Here is a 17,924-nt window from a genome sequence, read left to right as displayed (position 1 = left end):
CTTTCCTTCCTGCTGATTGGAATGTGGATATGATGGCTGAAGCAAGAGAAACAGTCTTACACTACAAAGTAAAAACTACATTTGGAGATGGCAGGCTAACAAAATAGAAGGGGTCTGAATATCTGATGCTTATTGTTTTCCATACTAGCCATGGACTGCCTATATTAACATAAAAGACAAATTTCTGTGTCTTGGTCCATTTGGACTGCTACAACAAAATATCACAAACTGGGTAGATTATAAAGAGCATAAATTTATTTTTCACAGTTCTGGAGGCTGGGAAGTCTATGACCAAGGTACCAGCAGATTTGGTGTCTGGTGAGGGTCTGCTTTCTGGTTTATAGATGGCGCCTTCTCATGGTGTCCTCACATGGTAGAAGTGGCAAGCAGCTCTCTGGGGTCTCTTCATAAGGGCATTAATCACATCCATGAGGACGCTGCCCTCATGACCTGATCACGTCCCAAAGACCCTACCTCGTAACATCACACTGGTGATTAGAATTTTGGGGGAAACACAAACATGCATACCACAGCACTCAGCTGTTCTGAGTTTTCTATCTCCCAGAGCCAAACTCAATCTTAAATACACAGCTCTGAAAACACATCAGAAAAGCAGTCACCTGACAAATTCTGTCTGCTGGTTTCACTTTCTCTGTTCCTCGAAGGAGACCCTGGTTCTGAAATGCTGCTCTCTGTTCCTCCCATCAGTGGTTGCAAATGGCTTACAGATACTTGCTCAATAAAAGATGTGCCATGCTTATGGAAGTACCACCATTCAAATACCTATGACAAACAGAAAATATCCTCCACTTAGAATTGATCAGCAGACACACGAGCTCAAATTAAAACATTCTCTCAAGATGTCCTGTTCAATTCAGCATTTTAAATGCACTCTCCTTTCAAAAAGAAAAAAACATACAAACACAAGATTCAACAATAACACGTCACGTAAAAGTGAAATACCTTTTTTATAGTTTTGTCATAAAATTTAGACAAGCTTAAGCAAAACTAGGCATATGTAATAAAGCATTAAAAAACAGTAAGAAGCATTTTAATCTATAAGTAATTTAACTATGTTAAGTTACATTGTCATTTTATTCTATCTGCAGCATAAACAGTTTTCAAATGATAAGCATAGTGGATGAACAGACTAGACTAGGATCAGCATGCCCATGTTTGACTCCCAAATCAGTCATTTATTAGCTGTGTGCTGTGGGCAAGTCACTTAATCTCTAACATCTCAGAGCCTCGGCTAAATGTGGTTAACAAGAATTATAAGAAAGTGCTTTCTGAAGCAAAAAGTACTACTCTGGTATTTGGCAAAATTATTAATAAAGGTTAAGAGTCAGGTTGATTCCCATTTTGAACCATTTAAAAGTCAGGATATTCATTTATTTCTGTTTCCATGGTTTATCACTGTTATAAAAAGAGAAACCAGGCCAGACACGGTGGCTCACATCTGTAATTCCAGCACTTTGGGAGGCCGAGAAGTCCCAAAAGAGGGATCCTCAAGAAGGATCGCTTGAGCCCAAGAATTCTAGACTAGCCTGGACAAAATAGTGAGACCTCATCTCTACAGAAAAATGTAAAAATAAAATATTAGCTGGGTGAGGTAGTGCATGCCTATAGTTCTAGCTACTCAGAAAGTTGAAGTGGGAGGATCTCTTGAGCCTTGGGAGGTCGAGGTTGCAGTAAGCTGAGACTGCACCACAGAACTCCAGTCTGGGCAATAGACTGAGACCCTATCTCAAAAGAAAGAAAAGAAACAAACAAAAAAAAGTCAACTGACAGACTAGTCTTCTGCCAAATGTAGTGGATACATGTATTACTTTAAAGAATAAACAAAACATATCCACAACTAAGAGATTTTAATCTTTTTATTTCCTATTGTTTTAAAAAAATTTTTGAGATAGGATCCCACTCTGTCACCAGGCTGGAGTGTAGTGGCATGATCACAGCTAACTGCAACCTTGACCTCCCTGGGCTCAGGTGATCATCCCACCTCAACATCCCAAGCAGCTAGGACTACAAGCATGTGCCACCATGCCCAGCTAATTTTTATATTTTTTGTAGAGACAAGGTGTCACCATGTTGTCCAGGCTGGTCTCAAACTCCTGGGCTCAAGCGCTCTGCCTTCCTCAGTCTCACAAAGTGTTAGGATTATAGATGTGAGCTACCATGACCAGCCAGATTATAATATTTTTGAAAACTATTTTACGACGACCACAAACAGAACACATCACAAAAAAATCAGCTTTTTCAACTCTGTAGGAATGCTATTTTTTTGCTTCAGTAAATAACAGAACAAATATGCTACATAGGTGCCAAAAGTATAGTCCACGTTGTGGCCCACTGACTACATGCCACAACGTTTACAGAAAAGTGTGAGAAAATCAAGGTGCAGCATTTTTTTCTATCATGTCACTAATGTTTTACGCTCAATCTAAAATGGCATCTCTTTCTGCTCACTCTTAATAAGTTAGCAAGAATTACCACCAAATGAGGCCATGGTTTGACTTCTACTATATATTTTACTAAGAAGTGAGATAAAACTTCTTTACATAAGCAGAAATTGTTCATGTGACAGAAAAGACAAGGTTTATATTGAATAAATCTTGATTAGGAAAATTGGATAGGGCCAGGCATGGTGGCTCACGCCTATAATCCCAACACTTTGGGAGGCCAAGGTGGGAGGATCACTTGAGGCTGGGAATTCAAGACTAACCTGGACAACATAGTGAGACCCCGTCTCTACAAAACATAAAAAAATGAGCCAGGTGTGAGGGTGTGTGCCTGCAGTCCCAGCTACTTGGGAGGCTAAAGTGGGAGGATCACTTGAGCTCAGCAGGTCGAGGCTGCAGTGAGCTGTGATTGTACCACTGCACTCCAGCCTGGGTGACAGAGTAAAACCCTGTTCAAAAAAAAAGAAAAGATAAATACAATCAAGGGCAACAACAACACACTTTCCTTCACTATACAAAGTGCAGGTGGGTTTTCTAATGAATGAGTATGAAGTTAGTGGCTTTTTCAACTTTTAAGTCAACTTTTTAACACACATGAACAATGATAATAATAACTGCAAATACTTATTGAAAGCTTTCTATGAGCCTCGCATTATGCCAAGTCCTTGACATGCATTATGTCATTTAATTTTTGTAACAACTGATTTTAGAGATGAGGACACATTCCAAATTTAAATAACAGTTCACACCACTGGTAAGTGGCAGAGCTAGGATTCTTCTTCAGGTTTGCCTGACTTTGGAGCTTCCAACCATTACACTAGACAGTTTCATAAATATATCTCTTTATATATGTATATGTGATTATATGTATATACGAGTTTGTTAAGTCCAGGTGGTAAAAGAAATTATAAACACAACAACCTTTGCTAATAAAAACCCATCAATATTGCAAGGGTAATAATACAGTTTAATCTTTAAAATGTTACTTGAATTTCCTAATTTGTGTATATTTAAAACACTGCTTTATAAAGAATAACAAAAGGTTTTGTTGGGTTTTTGTTGTTGTTGTTATTGAGACAAGGTCCACTCTGTTGCCCGGGCTAGAGTGCAGTGGCATGATCACAGCTCACTGCAGCCTCGATTTCCTGGGCTCAAGCAATCCTGCCACCTCAGTCTCTGAAGTAGCTGGGACTACAGGAATGCGCCAACACAATGTGCTAATTTTTAAATTTTGTACAGAGACCAGATCTTGTTCATTTGTCCAGGCTGGTCTTGAACTCCTGGGTACAAGCAATCCTCCTGCCTCAGGCTCCCAAAGTGTTGGTAGTACAGACACGAGACACCATACCTCGCCACAAAAAGTTTTTTACAAGGTTTTAGACATCATATATATAAGTAAGTTATCCCCCTCTTATAAATGAGGAAATTATAGCTTAGACTGTTTATGTAGCTTGCCCAAAATTATCAGCTAGTAAGTGGCAGAGTTAAGATTCAAAATTTTATCTTCTGTTCCCAAACCAGTGCTTTTTCCACTACATCAGCTGTTTAATATTGGTAGTTTCTTTAAAACAAACAGACAAACAAAAAAACTATATTAAATAGAGACAGAGTCTTGTTGTTGCCCAGGCTGGTCTCAAATTTCTGGCATTAAGGGATTCTCCCACTCCATCCGCCCAAAGTGTTGGGATTACAGGTGTAAACCACTGTGCCTGGCTTAAAGATAGTTTATTATCTTTACTTAGACTTTTGTATGCTATGGACTAAATATGCTAAAATACGTTTATGTTAAATTATGAGGCTTATATTAACATGTAGTTTTAATCCTGAATTCCTCAATAGTTTCTATTTTTTAAGCCAAGAGAAAAATCTCGTTCTTGTTTGGCATTTCACCTCAACAAAATGGTCTGTATTAGTCCCTATTTAAAAAAATAGATCCAATACAAATGCTATTTCTACTACAGCTGGAGAGCACCACCTAGAGATAAAAAAAAAAAGAACAGGCTGGGCATGGTGGTTCATGCCTGGGCTTAGCACTTTGGGAGGCCAAGGAGAGTGGATAGTTTGTGCCTAGGGGTCTGAGACCACCATGAACAACACAGTGAGACTCCGTCTCTACAAAAAATAAATAAAAATTTAAAGACAATAGAAAAATCTATTGGCTATGCATGGCATAAAACTTCTTAAGATTTTTATCTGCAGCAGTATTGTTCCAAAGTGTACACTAGGAAACATGACATCCTAGGGATGTTAATGTGAATTATAAAAAATATTTTAATTTTCTTAAAAATATCTTCTTCAAGGAAAAGTTGAATTAAAGTTAAGCAGTTTTGTTGTTTTTGCTTTTGTTTTTTGAAACACAGTCTTGTTCTGTCACCCAGGTTAAAGTGCAGTGGCACCATCTTGGCTCACTGTAACCTCTCCCTCCAGGGTTCAAGTGATCCTCCCACCTTGGCCTCTCCAGTAGCTGGGACTATAGGTGCATGCTACACACGGCTAATTTTTGTATTTTTTTGAAAAGACAGGATTTTGCCATGTTTCCCAGGCTGGTCTTGAACTCCATCAGCCCACCTCGGTCTCCCAAAGTGCTAGAATTGTAGGCATGAACCCCTATGTCAGGTCAAACAGGTTTCTTAACTGTGAGAATTCTCAGAATAATAATAGCCAAAATTCATTAAGTGTACACTCTGAACCAGCTACCATGTTATAAACTTACAACATTATCTGATTTAGTCTTCATAATCCTATAAAGTTCATGCTGTTATTAACCTCAGTTAACAGATGAGGAAATGGGCTTTAAAAATCTATAGGTTGAATTTATGACACATAATTTTAGTCTTTCCAGTGTTGCCAATATTAAAATACTGTAGTCAGACATGGTGGCACATGCCTGTAATCCCAGCTATTAGGGAGGCTGAGATGGGAGGATGGCTTGAGCCCAGGAATTAAGGCCACAGTGTGTTATAATGGTGCCTATGAATAGTGACTGCACTCTGGCCTGGGCAACGTAGTGAGACTCCATCTCAATTTTTTTTTTAATGGGCAAATTTTATATAAAAACTGTATATCCAGGTTCTATTTATTTATTTATTCATTCATTTTTGAGACAGGGTTTCTCTCTGTCATCCAGGTTGGAGTGCAGTGGCAAGATCTTGGTTCACTGCAACCTCCACCTCCTGAGTTCAAGAGATTCTTATGCCTCAGCCTCCCAAGTAGCTGGGACTACAGGCACGCACCACGATACTGTTACTTTTTATATTTTAGTAGACGGAGTTTCACCATGTTGGCCAGGCTGTTCATGAACTCCTGGCCTCAAGTGATCTGCCTGCTTCAGGCTCCCAAAGTGCTGGGATTATAGGCATGAGCCACCACGCCTGGTCTATCTGGGTTCTCTTTAAATCATTTGAAAAATTGAAAAACCTGGTAATACTAGTTGCAAGTCTATATGGCAACAATTAGTTTTAGCCTCTTTAATTTTTTTATTTTTCATTTTTTTTGAGACGGAGTTTCACTTTTGTTGCCCAGGCTGGAGTGCAATGGCGCAATCTTGGCTCAATGCAACCTCCGTCTCCTGGGTTCAGGCGATTCTCCTGCCTCAGCCTCCTGAGTAGCTGGGACTACAGGCATGCACCACCACCCCGGCTAATTTTTTGCATTTTTAGTAGAGATGGGGTTTCTCCATGTTGGTCGGGCTGGTCTCGAACTCCCGACCTCAGGTGATCCACCCGCCTTGGCCTCCCGAAGTGCTGGGATTACGGGCTTGAGCCACCGCGCCTGGCCTTAGCCTCTTTTAGAAGGGGCATGCACTGTCCAGGCTACCCAGTCCTCAAAGAAATAAGAATTTAATTATTAAACTCTACCCATTTCACTCATTTTTGTTACCAACTTGGGCTCTGCAGGCATTTAATTTCCAGTACACCCCAAGCCCTCCCTGACTATAGTTTACAATAAGCCTTTAATATGTAAATAAATACTGTCAATCTCTAAAAGTAGATTGGGAGATGCAGTGTTCCCCAAACTTGTTTGAATAGGTAATCTTTTCAAATGCTGAATACGTTTTAGAAATGCTGATCCATAGGTAATAATAATTTATAAATATTATAACCATATAAAGGATCTTTAGGCCAGGGTGGTGCCTGATGCCTGTAATCCCAGCACTTTCAGAGGCCAAGTCAGGCGGATCACTTGAGGTCAGGAGTTCGAGACCAGCCTGATCAATGTGGTAAAACACCGTCTCTACTAAAAATACAAAAATTATCCGAGCATGGTGGCCGGCACCTGTAATCCCAGCTACTCAGGAGGCTGAGACAGGAGAATTAGTTGAACCTGGGAGGTGGAGGTTGCATGAGCCGAGATCATGCCACTGTACTCTAGCCTGGGCGACAGAGCAAGACTCCGTCTCAAAAAAGGAAAAAAAAAAAAAAATCTTTAGATAAATACCAAAACATGAAGGAAGGAAATGGAAACTACTTACAAATATTAGTCCTGATATCAATGAAGATGTCCCTGTAAGTGCCACATAGAATTTGGGTGTCAATGAATTTAAAAATACAGTCACTGTCAAAAGAACAAGAATCAAAGTTTTAAAAAATGCAAATTTAATGTACTTAGGTTACAAATATGCAAGTATCTTTATGAGTGGTGGGACTTAAGTCGTATTAATATCTAGTGTGAAATTCACTTGAAAAAGTTTTAATTTGTATTACATAATATACATAATGGCTTATAACTATTTGCAACAAATCAAAATGAGGTAATTCAGCTTGCTTTAAAGAATAAAACTAAAGCACTTTTAAGTCATAACTTAGACAAGAACTTTTGCAAGTCTGTAAGAATAAGAAGATAAACAAACATGCTTTTACAAAGGAGGTTCAAAACGACTCCATAATTATTTTGGTAGGATACAAAACCACTGTCTCAAATTAGAGGGAAGGAAACAGTGTATGTATTTGGTATATCAGCTAGAGAGGCAAAATGGCTCAAAGAGAAAAGCAACAAACAGAAATCTCCCTGACTTACTGAAATCCTGGTTGTTCACTTCAAATAATTATCTCATAAGTACGGTGGGTTTTAGAAAGAAATAAAAATCTGGCCAGGTAGGATGGCTCACTCCCATAATCTTAGAGTTTTGGGAAGCTAAAGCAGGAGGATCGCTGGTAGCCAGGAGTTCAAGACCAGCCTAGGCAAATAAAATAGACCCAGTCTCTATGTAAAATTTAAAACTCAGCTGGTCATGGTGGTGCACGCCTGTAGTTCCAGCTACTTGGAAGGCTGAGGCCAGAGGATCGCTTGAGCAAAAGAGTTCAAGGCTGTAGTGATCTTGCCACTGCACTCCAGCGTGGGTGACAGAGGGAGACTCTGTCTCACAAAAAATAAAAAAGAAAAAGTAAAAAAGCAAAATCTATAGTAATCAATTATTCTCATCTAAATGTATATGGTTAACATGTAGAAAAATAAATGACAAGTCGGCCGGGCGTGGTGGCTCACGCCTGTAATCCCACCACTTTGGGAGGCCGAGGCAGGCGGATCACGAGGTCAGGAGATGGAGACCATTCTGGCTAACACGGTGAAACCCCATCTCTACTAAAAACACACACACACAAAAATCAGCCAGGCGAGGTGGCGGCCGCCTGTAGTCCCAGCTACTTGAGAGGCTGAGGCAAGAGAATGGCATGAACCCGGGAAGCGGACCTTGCAGTGAGTCGAGATCCCGCCACTGCACTCCAGTCTGGGCGACAGAGCGAGACTCCGTCTCAAAAAAATAAATAAATAAATAAATAAATGACAAGTCAATCAGTAACACTGTGCATAGAAACCGCCGTTAAGCACTTCATTCACCTGTTATAGCGATGCCAACTTAGCCCTTCAGTTTAGCTTATTTTAGTGTGCTAGTTATATTTGAACTTGATACCTTATCCTTCAAAAAAGCCAAAATATTTCTGAACTTTACCTCACAGTCTTTCATGTCATCTCTGAACAGGAAAGGGGACATGTGCTGCCTTCTGCTACAGAAAAATCAACCACTGTACTGAATCATATAACAGAAATACTTCTATCTTGTTCTGAGGTTGCTGCTCAGACCTTGAGTGAAATATAATCACATGGTAAGGGGACCTGGGCCCTAAACACTTTATCCTGTCTACAACTAAAGAATAGTACAGTATATGAGAATCCATCAGGATCATCACTTCTTACATGTGTTAGTATTTTCAGCACAGACTACATAGCAAGTGTTCTACAGATGTCGAAAGAACTAGCAAACCGACAGTTGTTTGTGGCGCTCTCTCACTTCCTGTACTACATTACTCAAGATAAGCCTAAAAGAACAGACAAAAATATCACGACAACTATTTCTTAACAGAACTATTTTAAAACAAGAGAATCGTCAATTAAAATCATGCCATTTTCTTTCTCTGAAATCTTTAAATTACAGATGTGCTCATCTTTGTTGCCTGGATATGAGTTCTCTCAGCTGGGCGGCGAGAGACTCAAAGCAGTGACTTTTACGGGATCCTACCAGAGGTGGGGGAGCCAATATAAATTACGTATCCTAATCTGAGAATGCACCCTTCTGTCCTAATACCTGAAGCTTATAGCTTGTCAGGTGGCTTTTCCACGGAAAAACGAGGACATAAGATAGAGGACGGACCTTAAGAGTTCTAGGGAGGAGCCAGTAGAGGCAGCAGGCTTGACAATCAACTGCAAGGTTGCAGTCCAAGAGAAAAAGAACCCACTTGATCGCTCATCATCGACTCCTCAGAGGCCCTCTAGGACTACCGAGAATCTCTTGCCCTTTGGCTCTTGCCCCCGACATCTCTCCTGGCCCCCCGCCCTGCCTCAGGAGGTCTGGTCCTCTCACCCGCTGCCAAATTCTCACACAGCCTCAAAGGGATCCTCAGAGCGTAAAGCAGCCCCAGCCCCGCCACGAACCACACCGAGGCCCCAGTCCCCGCCAGCCCGGCTCGCAGTCGCTCCCTCCAGCCCAGCGTCGGGTTTAGGCCGGGGACAGGTGCAGGAGACGCTCCAGCAGCCGCGGCTTCACCCGAGCAGCCACGGTCCGCCATCTTGCCGCTATCGCAGGAGCCAGGAGCTGGGAGGGGAGAAGGACAGGAAACCGGGAGTCGGGAATCCTGGGATAGTGGCGGACCTGAAGTTGGCCTCTCTGAAGGCTGAGTCCTGGGGAACCGGGACCGAGAAGATTTCGAAGGTGGAGGAGCGTGTCTCAAGATTGAGGATACCTATTCCTTCGTGGGGCAGGGAAGGGGCGGACAGCAGCGCCTGTTCTGGAGGAACTGGACTAAGATGTGACCCCAAAGTGAAGTGTTACCGCTTCCAAACGAAATGAGGGTCACCTTTCACACCCCCGCCCCCCGGGGTTGGAAAAGCCACCGATCGTTCCAGCGGCCGAGCAGCTCTTAGAGCTTTGGATTCGGCTGTCGTGGAGATAACGGGTACCAGAAAAACTGCAACAGCGACTTGGTCGGATGGAGGCCAGGAGCCAAGAATAATCGAAACACGCTGCCAGCACCCATTAGATGGATGGGAAATGAGTGTAACTCATTGGGAAAGATATTAGACTTTAAATCACCGAAGGCAAAGCCTACTTCCTGGGGCGCGGGCGCGGGCGCGGGCGCTGGCACTAGGAGACGTCACTCCCGCGCATAACTGACATGGCGCCCTCTTGGTCGGCGTTTCCGGGCGGGTCCTTCCGACGGCCCCCGCGGTGATTCCATCACTCGGCTTTCTTCCCGGCCTGCCTAGCGCCCACAGCCGGGCTGGGCCAGAACAGCCCAAGATGGCCGACTTCGATGATCGTGTGTCGGATGAGGAGAAGGTAAGGGGTCCGCCTCTCTCTCCTACCTCCTCCCCCGACAGGGAACTGGGGCTCGGCCCGGCTGCGTTGGGAGCCTCGCAGTGTCCCCAAGAAAAAGAAGCTTCTTTGTCCATGCTGACATACGCTCTCCGCAGTCGGGACGCTTCCCTCTTACGGGGCTTTCCTCTGCCTCACGGTGGCCCCAGTTCCTCGTTCCTCGACTCTCCTTTTCTCTCAGGCCTGAGGCACAGCCCAGGGGCCTCCCTGCGAGGGAACAGACGTTTCCTTTATTAGATCGTGACTGTGGACTTTTTTCCTGCAATTTTGAGAGGGGGTGGTGGTTATGTTGCGACATATCAAAAAGCAGTTATTTTACCGCCTTTAGCAGTTGGGGCTAACCCCCATCCCCCCATTTGTAGATATAATTGGGGTTAGTTTAGGGCGAGTCACTTCCTGGTCAGGATGGCCTCTTCCCTTTTGCTCCTCCTTCCTCAGGAAGTGATTTTGCTGTCACGACTCCTCGACAAGGAGAGGTCCCAAATGTTGTCCACCTCACTACACATGCAGTACTTTTCTCAAGTACTGTCGCCTGCCTGATCGCTATAATAAATCTGTGAGCCTCAGGGCATGTGCTTCACAATTTGAGCACCAGTCTTTCCCTGTAGACACACCCTTTTAACGATAATTTTTGAAAATTTTATTTCTTGTTAACAAATGTAGAATAGCTGATGGATTTTCTTAACCTCAAGAAAGATTTTCTGTAACAGATAATAAACCGCATGTTAACACGTTCAAGACTTGACAAAGCGTCCTGCCTTCTCTGGTGCTCCACTGTGGAGTCTTTGATTAGCTGAATTTGTCAGTGTGCAGTTTGTATACTTATTTCTTGAAAAGCGTCTTAAATACAAGAGCACATTCTAAGGTGGAATAACTTTTCTTCTGACAGTTGCACAGTTTCGTAACAGTTTTGTCAGGCTTTTCAGTAAGTACATGATTTTAGGGCACGTGGAACTTAGAATGACCTCACGAGACAACTTACTTACAAGAATTATGACATTTGTCTCCTGCTGTGGCTATTGAAAAATGTGTCCCCTTGAGTGCTCTGTAAATCTACTAGGGTGTTGTTTTTTTTTTTAATAAGAAGTTGGGATGGGGAGGGGACTGTTATGATCCATAAGTCCTCTGCACCGAATAACTTGATACATCATACCTACATATGGCATGCCATTTTGAAATGCTTAACAAGCCATTGAACAACAGCATTAGATTTTCTCTTATTTGGAAACTGATCTTCATACATAAGATTTAGGACAAAAACAAAGACATATATGAGCTTATGCTGGAAATCAATCTATAATAAATTGTTCTAAGGCAAATAGTTACTATTCAAATAAAATTAAGCAAAAATCCTGTTATAGTACAAATCCTGTTACAACTAAACAAATAATGTGTGTTTTTTTTTTTTTTTTTTTTGAGACGGAGTCTCGCTGGGCTCACTGCAACTTCCGCCTCCCGAGTTCAAATGATTCTCCTGCCTCAGCTTCCCAAGTAGCTGGGATTACAGGCACCCGCCAACACGTCAAGCTAATTTTTGTATTTCTTGTAGAGGCTGAATTTCGTCTTGTTGCCCAGGCAGGTCTCAAACTCTTGGGCTCAAGTCCATCCGCCTCCGCCACTTAAGTGCTGGGTTTGCGGGCGTAAGCCACCGCGCCCGGTCAAAATTCCACAAGTAATTTAAATAATAAACTTTTAATAAGTTTATTGTGCCTACGTGATACACATTGACCAGTGTTGGATTTTTGTCTTCGATACCAGGTTAGAATGCCTTTAATTAAACTTGGGAAAGTATATTTTTTAAAACGCCAATTAAGATGTCTTTAGATACTGGCAGTGTTTTAATAGCATAAACGTGTTGGGTTTTTTTGTTTTGTTTTGTTTTGTTTTGAGTCGGAGTTTCGCTCTGTCACCCCGGGTGGTGTGCAGTGGTGCGATCTTCGCTGCAACCTCTGCCTCTCTGGTTCCAGCGATTCTCCTGCCTCAGCCTCTCGAGTAGCTAGGATTACAGGCGCCTACCACCACGCCTGGCTAATTTTTTGTATTGTTAGTAGAGACAGGGTTTCACTCTGTTGGCCAGGCTGGTCTCCAACTCCTGACCTCGTGATCTGCCCGCCTTGGCTTCCCAAAGTGCTGGGATAACAGGCGTGAGCCACTGCGCCCGGCCAGTCTTGGTTTTTTTAATAGCAGATCTGTGACCAATTTCGTCTTCTAGCATAGTTTTTTTGTTGCCAAATATATTTCAATATTGCTTTTTATCTTGGTTACATTTTCTAAAGGCAGTAAACCTTTAGAAAATTTGGTGATAATGAATGGACTCTAATTTCCTTATAAATATGTATGTAAAAGCTAGTAAAATCATCTATTCTCATAACTGCTGAAGTTTTTTTAATCACTTTGTAAAAAGGAAGTTGGGTTTTGTTACCTGAAATGGTCATAATGAGCTATCTAAATAAAACAGGAAGTTGAAAGTGTAGTAACTTTTAGAAATAAACGTTTTAGTTGTAGCTTTGAGTTCACAGTTTCTGAGAATGAACTTGAGCTCTTTAGTTACATGCTTAGCAAGACGAAGATACCACAATTAGGAAGCCTGAAATATGAGATGAATTACTTCTTTGGGTTCTTTTCATTGTCTGTTTTCTTTATTTCATTCAACATTTGTAAAACATGAAAGCAAAGATAATTTTCTGGAAAAAAGTGTGATTAGCATATTTTTTCCCTTTAGCCTAACTAGAAGAATCTTTGTGTACAATTTCAAAAGTATGGTAATTGAGAAGTTATGCTTTCAGTTTAGAATAATGCTTTCAGTTTAGACTAATGCTTTCAGTAATAAGGTGACGTTTTCAGTATTAAGAAAAACTACATGCTTTCAGTTTAGACAATGGTAGTGGTTTTAAGGCATTTTTGAGAATCAAGTTTATCAGAATTATTTAGTAGAGCTGTAGAAAATGCTGTAAATAGATGAAATATGAGGGCTCTGTTAGAACATATGAAAAATATTTATACTTTTTTTTGAAACAGAGTCTCGCACTGTCTCCCAGCAGGTTGGAGTGCAATGGCACGATCTCGGCTCACTGCAACCTCCACCTCCCAGGTTCAAACGATTCTCCTGCCTCAGCCTCCCAAGTAGCTGGGATTACAGGCACCTGCTACCACACCCGGCTAATTTTTTGTATTTTTAGTAGAGACAGGGTTTCAGTATGTTGGCCAGGCTGGTCTCAAACTCCTGACCTCGTTATCCGCCCTCCTCGGCCTCCCAAAGTGGTGAGATTACAGGCGTGAGCCACTGTACCCACCAAATATTTATGCTTTTAAACTGGATCCTTGATTATGTATTACCTCCATAATTTGCTAGTTACCATTGTAGGATAAAGCAAGCCCTAAAGATTGTTTGGTGTGGCTGTTTTCTAACGAGTCATCAATTAATATTAAAACTGTCATTCTTCCATCTTCACTTTTCAGTTAGCTTTGCTGAGAAGTATTCATATAATCTGTTAAGAAATCCTAGGACAGGCTGGGCTCGGTGGCTCACACCTGTAATACCAACACTCTGGGAGGCCAAGGTGCGCACATCACCTGAGATCAGGAGTTCGAGACCAGCCTGACCAACATGGAGAAACCCCGTCTTTACTAAAAATACAAAAATTAGCTGGGCACAGTCGCGCATGCCTGTAATCCCAGCTACTCGGGAGGCTGAGGCAGGAGAATTGCTGGAACCTGGGAAGCGGAGGTTGCAGTGAGCCGAGATGGCGCTATTGCACTCCAACCTGAGCAACAAGAGTGAAACTCTGTCTCAAAAAAAGAAAAGAAAAAGAAATCCTAGGACAGGAACATAAAGCCTAATAAGCAGGTGTAAACTCACATGTCCAGTCTTTTGTTAGTAGTATTGATTTATCATAATTTCTTCCAGAACACTTGGCTGTTTTATTATGACCGGGCTTAATGCTAAACAAAGTAGTGTAAATTTGTCAGAAAATTCAGATCCCAGGTTTTTCTGATTGTGTAGCCATGCTTTTTTCACTATACTGTTCTTTTCCATATAGCTATGAATGAAAAACCAGAGTAGAGGCTTCCATCTAATGGATTATAAATGAGGTAGTATGGGTCGGGTGTGATGGCTCACGTTTGTAATCCCAAACTTTGGGAGGCCAAGGCTGTCGGATCATCTGAGGTCAGGAGTTCGAGACCAGCCTGACCAACATGGTGAAACCCCGTCTCTACTAAAAATACAAAATTAGCTGGGCATGGTGGCACGCCAGCTACTCAGGAGGCTGAGGCAGGAGAATAGCTTGAACCCGGGAGGCGGAGGTTGCAGTGAGCCGAGATCATGCCATTGCATTCCAGCCTGGGCAACAGAGCAAAACTCCATCTGAAAAAAAAAAGGGGGGGGGCAGGGGAAGTATTATGATGTAATGGAAAAGAGTGATTGTGAGTGTTAGATTTGGCCTTTCCCTGTCGTGCTTCTAGTCACCTTGTGACTGATTTTGGAAACATCACTTAACCTCTATGGGTGGGCCTCAATTTCCATCTAAAATAGAGAAGTAGGGGGGAATTGGATCAAACCAGCCCAAGAAAATTTAATTAACTATTTCAAACTCTAATGAAAAATCTCTATTTTAAAAATTGAAACACTAAAATGTTCCAGAAGGTTCTATTCATTGTCTGCTTTCCTACATTTGCCCTGGTAAGAAGACTGAGTTCTTTGATGACTGAAAGCATGTGTCTTTATCTAGTGCCTAGCATAGTGCCAAGCACACAGTGTAGGCACCGCCTATTGGTATGAAAGAGAAAACAACTTCATTAATTCTCATATCTCCCCAGTTCACACCCCTTCCTCTCCTATAAAACAACCCTTCCCCCACAATTATTTCTGTTAGTCTCTAGGTGTTTCTTGTGGTCAAGAGTACGTCCACAGTTTGGGTGCCTCTGTGCATTCCTTGTATCTGAGCATCTACTGACATCATTGGTGCTCTGCTATGCCACTGCTGGGAACATTTGACCCCTCTAGGAGCATCTTCCTAATAGATCCCATAAACTGCAAAGCCTTATGGTTACCAAAATGATGGTGTGTATATATACACTGGAGCCTTGCAAAGCCCCTAATGAAAGTATTTCCTTCACCAGCTGGAAGTACTCTCCTTTAGCGAGCAGATTAAAACACACACCTGGTGTGTGTTTTAAAGAAAAAGGACCGAAGAGGGAAAAAGTTTCCAAGGCATGAATGAATTAAGAGTGACAGATGCTACTGAGATAGAAAGATGAGGACAGAGAAAACAGCACTCACTCTGACAGTATTCTTTCCAACTGGATTTGGTAAATAAGAGTGAGAGGTACCTCGAGTGAGCAGTGGGAGAAGTCATACTGGAAGGGGTAAGCAGTTATTGACATAAGAAAGTAAAATAAATTCAGGTTCATCCAGACACCCCCCTAATCTTGCCTTGACCCAGAAACATTGTGGTCACGGGGCTTTCAGCCTCCCATTCCCATAAGAAAGTTTCCTAATTATGATATCTTGGTCTTGCCAAGCATTTAGAGGGCCTTCCTCTGTGGCCCTCCAGATAGTGATTTGAATTAAGTAAAGCTCTTTTTAGGTAAGTGTTCTAGTCCAGTCTGAAATCAGCTTGTTGGTCTTTTTGGCACTGTCATTGCCCAGTACCAGCACGTTCTTGGCTCCTTGCCACATCTCTGGCCACAATGTGGGAGGCAAAGGCAGTGAGCATTTCCAGAGTGGTGAGATGAGGCGAGGTCCACACAGCATCTCTGAACAGCATGTCCACACAGGGCTCAGAGTCATCATGCTGCATGTCCACCTCATGTCCACAGTATCTGAGCAGTTGAGATTGGTGGAGTGGACCTTCTAGTTACTCATCACCTAGAGGAAGGTCCTCATCAACTCCACTTCTCAAAGGGGTGGAATTGAACCTGAACCTGCTTGACAGATGAGAACCCAAGCCTAGCCAAGGTGGCTGCCATGGTGACCCTCGTCCTGAAAGCCATTTTCATTAATTTAAAAATTGTAGGTATATAGGAACTATAATAACAGGCTTAAAATTGAAATTTGCTCTGTGTGGTGGGTGACACCTGTAATCCCAATACTTTGGGAGGCTAAGCCGAGACGATCACTTGAGCCCAGAAGTTTGAGACTAGCCTGAGCAACATAGTGAGATCCCTGGCTCTTCCAAAAAAAAAAATTAAAATGATAGGAAAGGGCATGAGTAAAAAGTCCCCTCCTGCCCCTGTCTTCCACCCACCCAGTTTCCCTGACAAGTAGCCAATATTACCAATTCCTCTTGTATCTTTTCTAATTCTATGCATATACAAACACACTTTTCACTTAATAATATCTCTAACCTGTCAACATTCCTTGTACCATTATTTTCATTCAGGACCTTTTTTTATGCTTGAATTATTTTTAACAACATGTTTAATTATCTCTCTGCCTCAGGCCTCTCCTTTCTTTCTACATCCTTCCTGGTTTATCATAAATTCTTCACAGCTATAATGTATTATGAAATTTTGAGCAGTGTGTAAAATTTATCTTTGGTACAACTTCACATACAGATTGTTAAGGCAGTGTCGGTGAAATGGAACATTGATCGAACTCTGTTGAGTGTAGGTCATGGTATAACATACTGTTTAAACAAGAAAACAGCATAATGGCAGACTGTACCAAAGGAAGGTGGTGAGAGAACTTTACCTTGTGGATTCTTTGTTTTACATCTGGATAACATTTAAGTGCTTATTTTGTGCTAACTACTTTATGTATTAACCATGTATTTATCTCACAACATCCTTATAGGACACATACTTACGCCCATTTTATAGTAGAGTAAACTGAGACACAGGCACATTTGAGGTTAAAATATATGACCAGGTGTCCAGAACTAGTAAATGGCAGTGTGGATACAATGCTGTTGTCTACTGTCAGAGCCTATGCTCTTACCCATTTTGATTCCTTTGAGTAGATAGTAAGATAGTAAGCAGTTTTGATGAAATAATGACATAGTCCTCAACAGCAATCAAGTTAATCATTTAGTAACCTGGATGCCTTTATAGACACTGAAACATTGGTGTTCTCTGGTCCTGACTGCATTATAATTGTTGCTGAATGGCCAAGTGCGGTGGTTCACACTTGTAATCCCAGCACTTTGGGAGGCCGAGGCAGGTGGATTGCTTGAACCCAGGAGTTCAAGACTAGCCTGAGCAATATAGTGAAACCCCATCTCTACAGAAAATACAAAAATTAGCCCGGCATGGTGGCACACGCCTGTAGTCCCAGCTACTTGGGAGAATCACTTGAACCTGAGATTAGGAGGTTGCATTGAGCTGAGATCAGGCCGTTGCACTCCATCCTGGGCTGGCGACAGTGCGAGACACTGACTCAAAAAAAAAAAAAAAAAAAGGAAGGGCCGGGTGTGGTGGCTCATGCCTGTAATCCCAGCACTTTGGGAGGCTGAGGCGGACGGATCACTTGAGACCAGGAGTTCAAGACCAACCTGACCAACATGGAGAAACCCCCGTCTCTGCTAAAAATACAAAATTAGCCCGGCGTGATGGCACGTGCCTGTAATCCCAGCTACTCAGTAGGCTGAGGCAGG

At 42.2% G+C, this 17,924-nt stretch overlaps 2 protein-coding genes across 17 annotated transcripts in view; one reads left to right on the top strand and one right to left on the bottom strand.

Moving 5' to 3' along the window:
• Positions 1-10,145, bottom strand: part of ST7L (suppression of tumorigenicity 7 like) — a 102,555-nt gene extending 92,410 nt beyond the window's left edge. For 8 of the 16 annotated variants that reach the window (XR_012089980.1, XR_012089979.1, XR_012089981.1 and 5 more), the window contains exons 1-3: positions 9,319-9,565; positions 6,934-7,016; positions 621-783 (exon numbers count right to left, since the gene is read on the bottom strand). Coding sequence is in view for 12 of the 16 variants with exons in the window: in XM_007977548.3 (XP_007975739.3) it covers positions 621-783; positions 6,934-7,016; positions 9,319-9,523 (451 nt within the window). In the remaining 4 variants the exon portion in view is untranslated. Of the gene's footprint in view, positions 1-620; positions 784-6,933; positions 7,017-9,318; positions 9,567-10,063 lie in introns of those variants that run through there. The other 8 variants (XR_012089982.1, XM_007977546.3, XM_073008480.1 and 5 more) reach the window with 6 other exon arrangements.
• A 10-nt stretch (positions 10,146-10,155) lies between these two features.
• Positions 10,156-17,924, top strand: part of CAPZA1 (capping actin protein of muscle Z-line subunit alpha 1) — a 48,565-nt gene continuing 40,796 nt past the window's right edge. Inside the window, exon 1 of the mRNA XM_007977556.3 lies at positions 10,156-10,293. Within this exon, the coding sequence (XP_007975747.1) occupies positions 10,255-10,293 (39 nt within the window). The 5' untranslated portion in view covers positions 10,156-10,254. The remainder of the gene's footprint in view (positions 10,294-17,924) is intronic.

The sequence above is a fragment of the Chlorocebus sabaeus genome, chromosome 20 (assembly GCF_047675955.1).
Source record: "Chlorocebus sabaeus isolate Y175 chromosome 20, mChlSab1.0.hap1, whole genome shotgun sequence".
NCBI classification, from domain to species: domain Eukaryota; kingdom Metazoa; phylum Chordata; class Mammalia; order Primates; family Cercopithecidae; genus Chlorocebus; species Chlorocebus sabaeus.
This window is presented reverse-complemented; position numbering and strand designations above follow the sequence as displayed.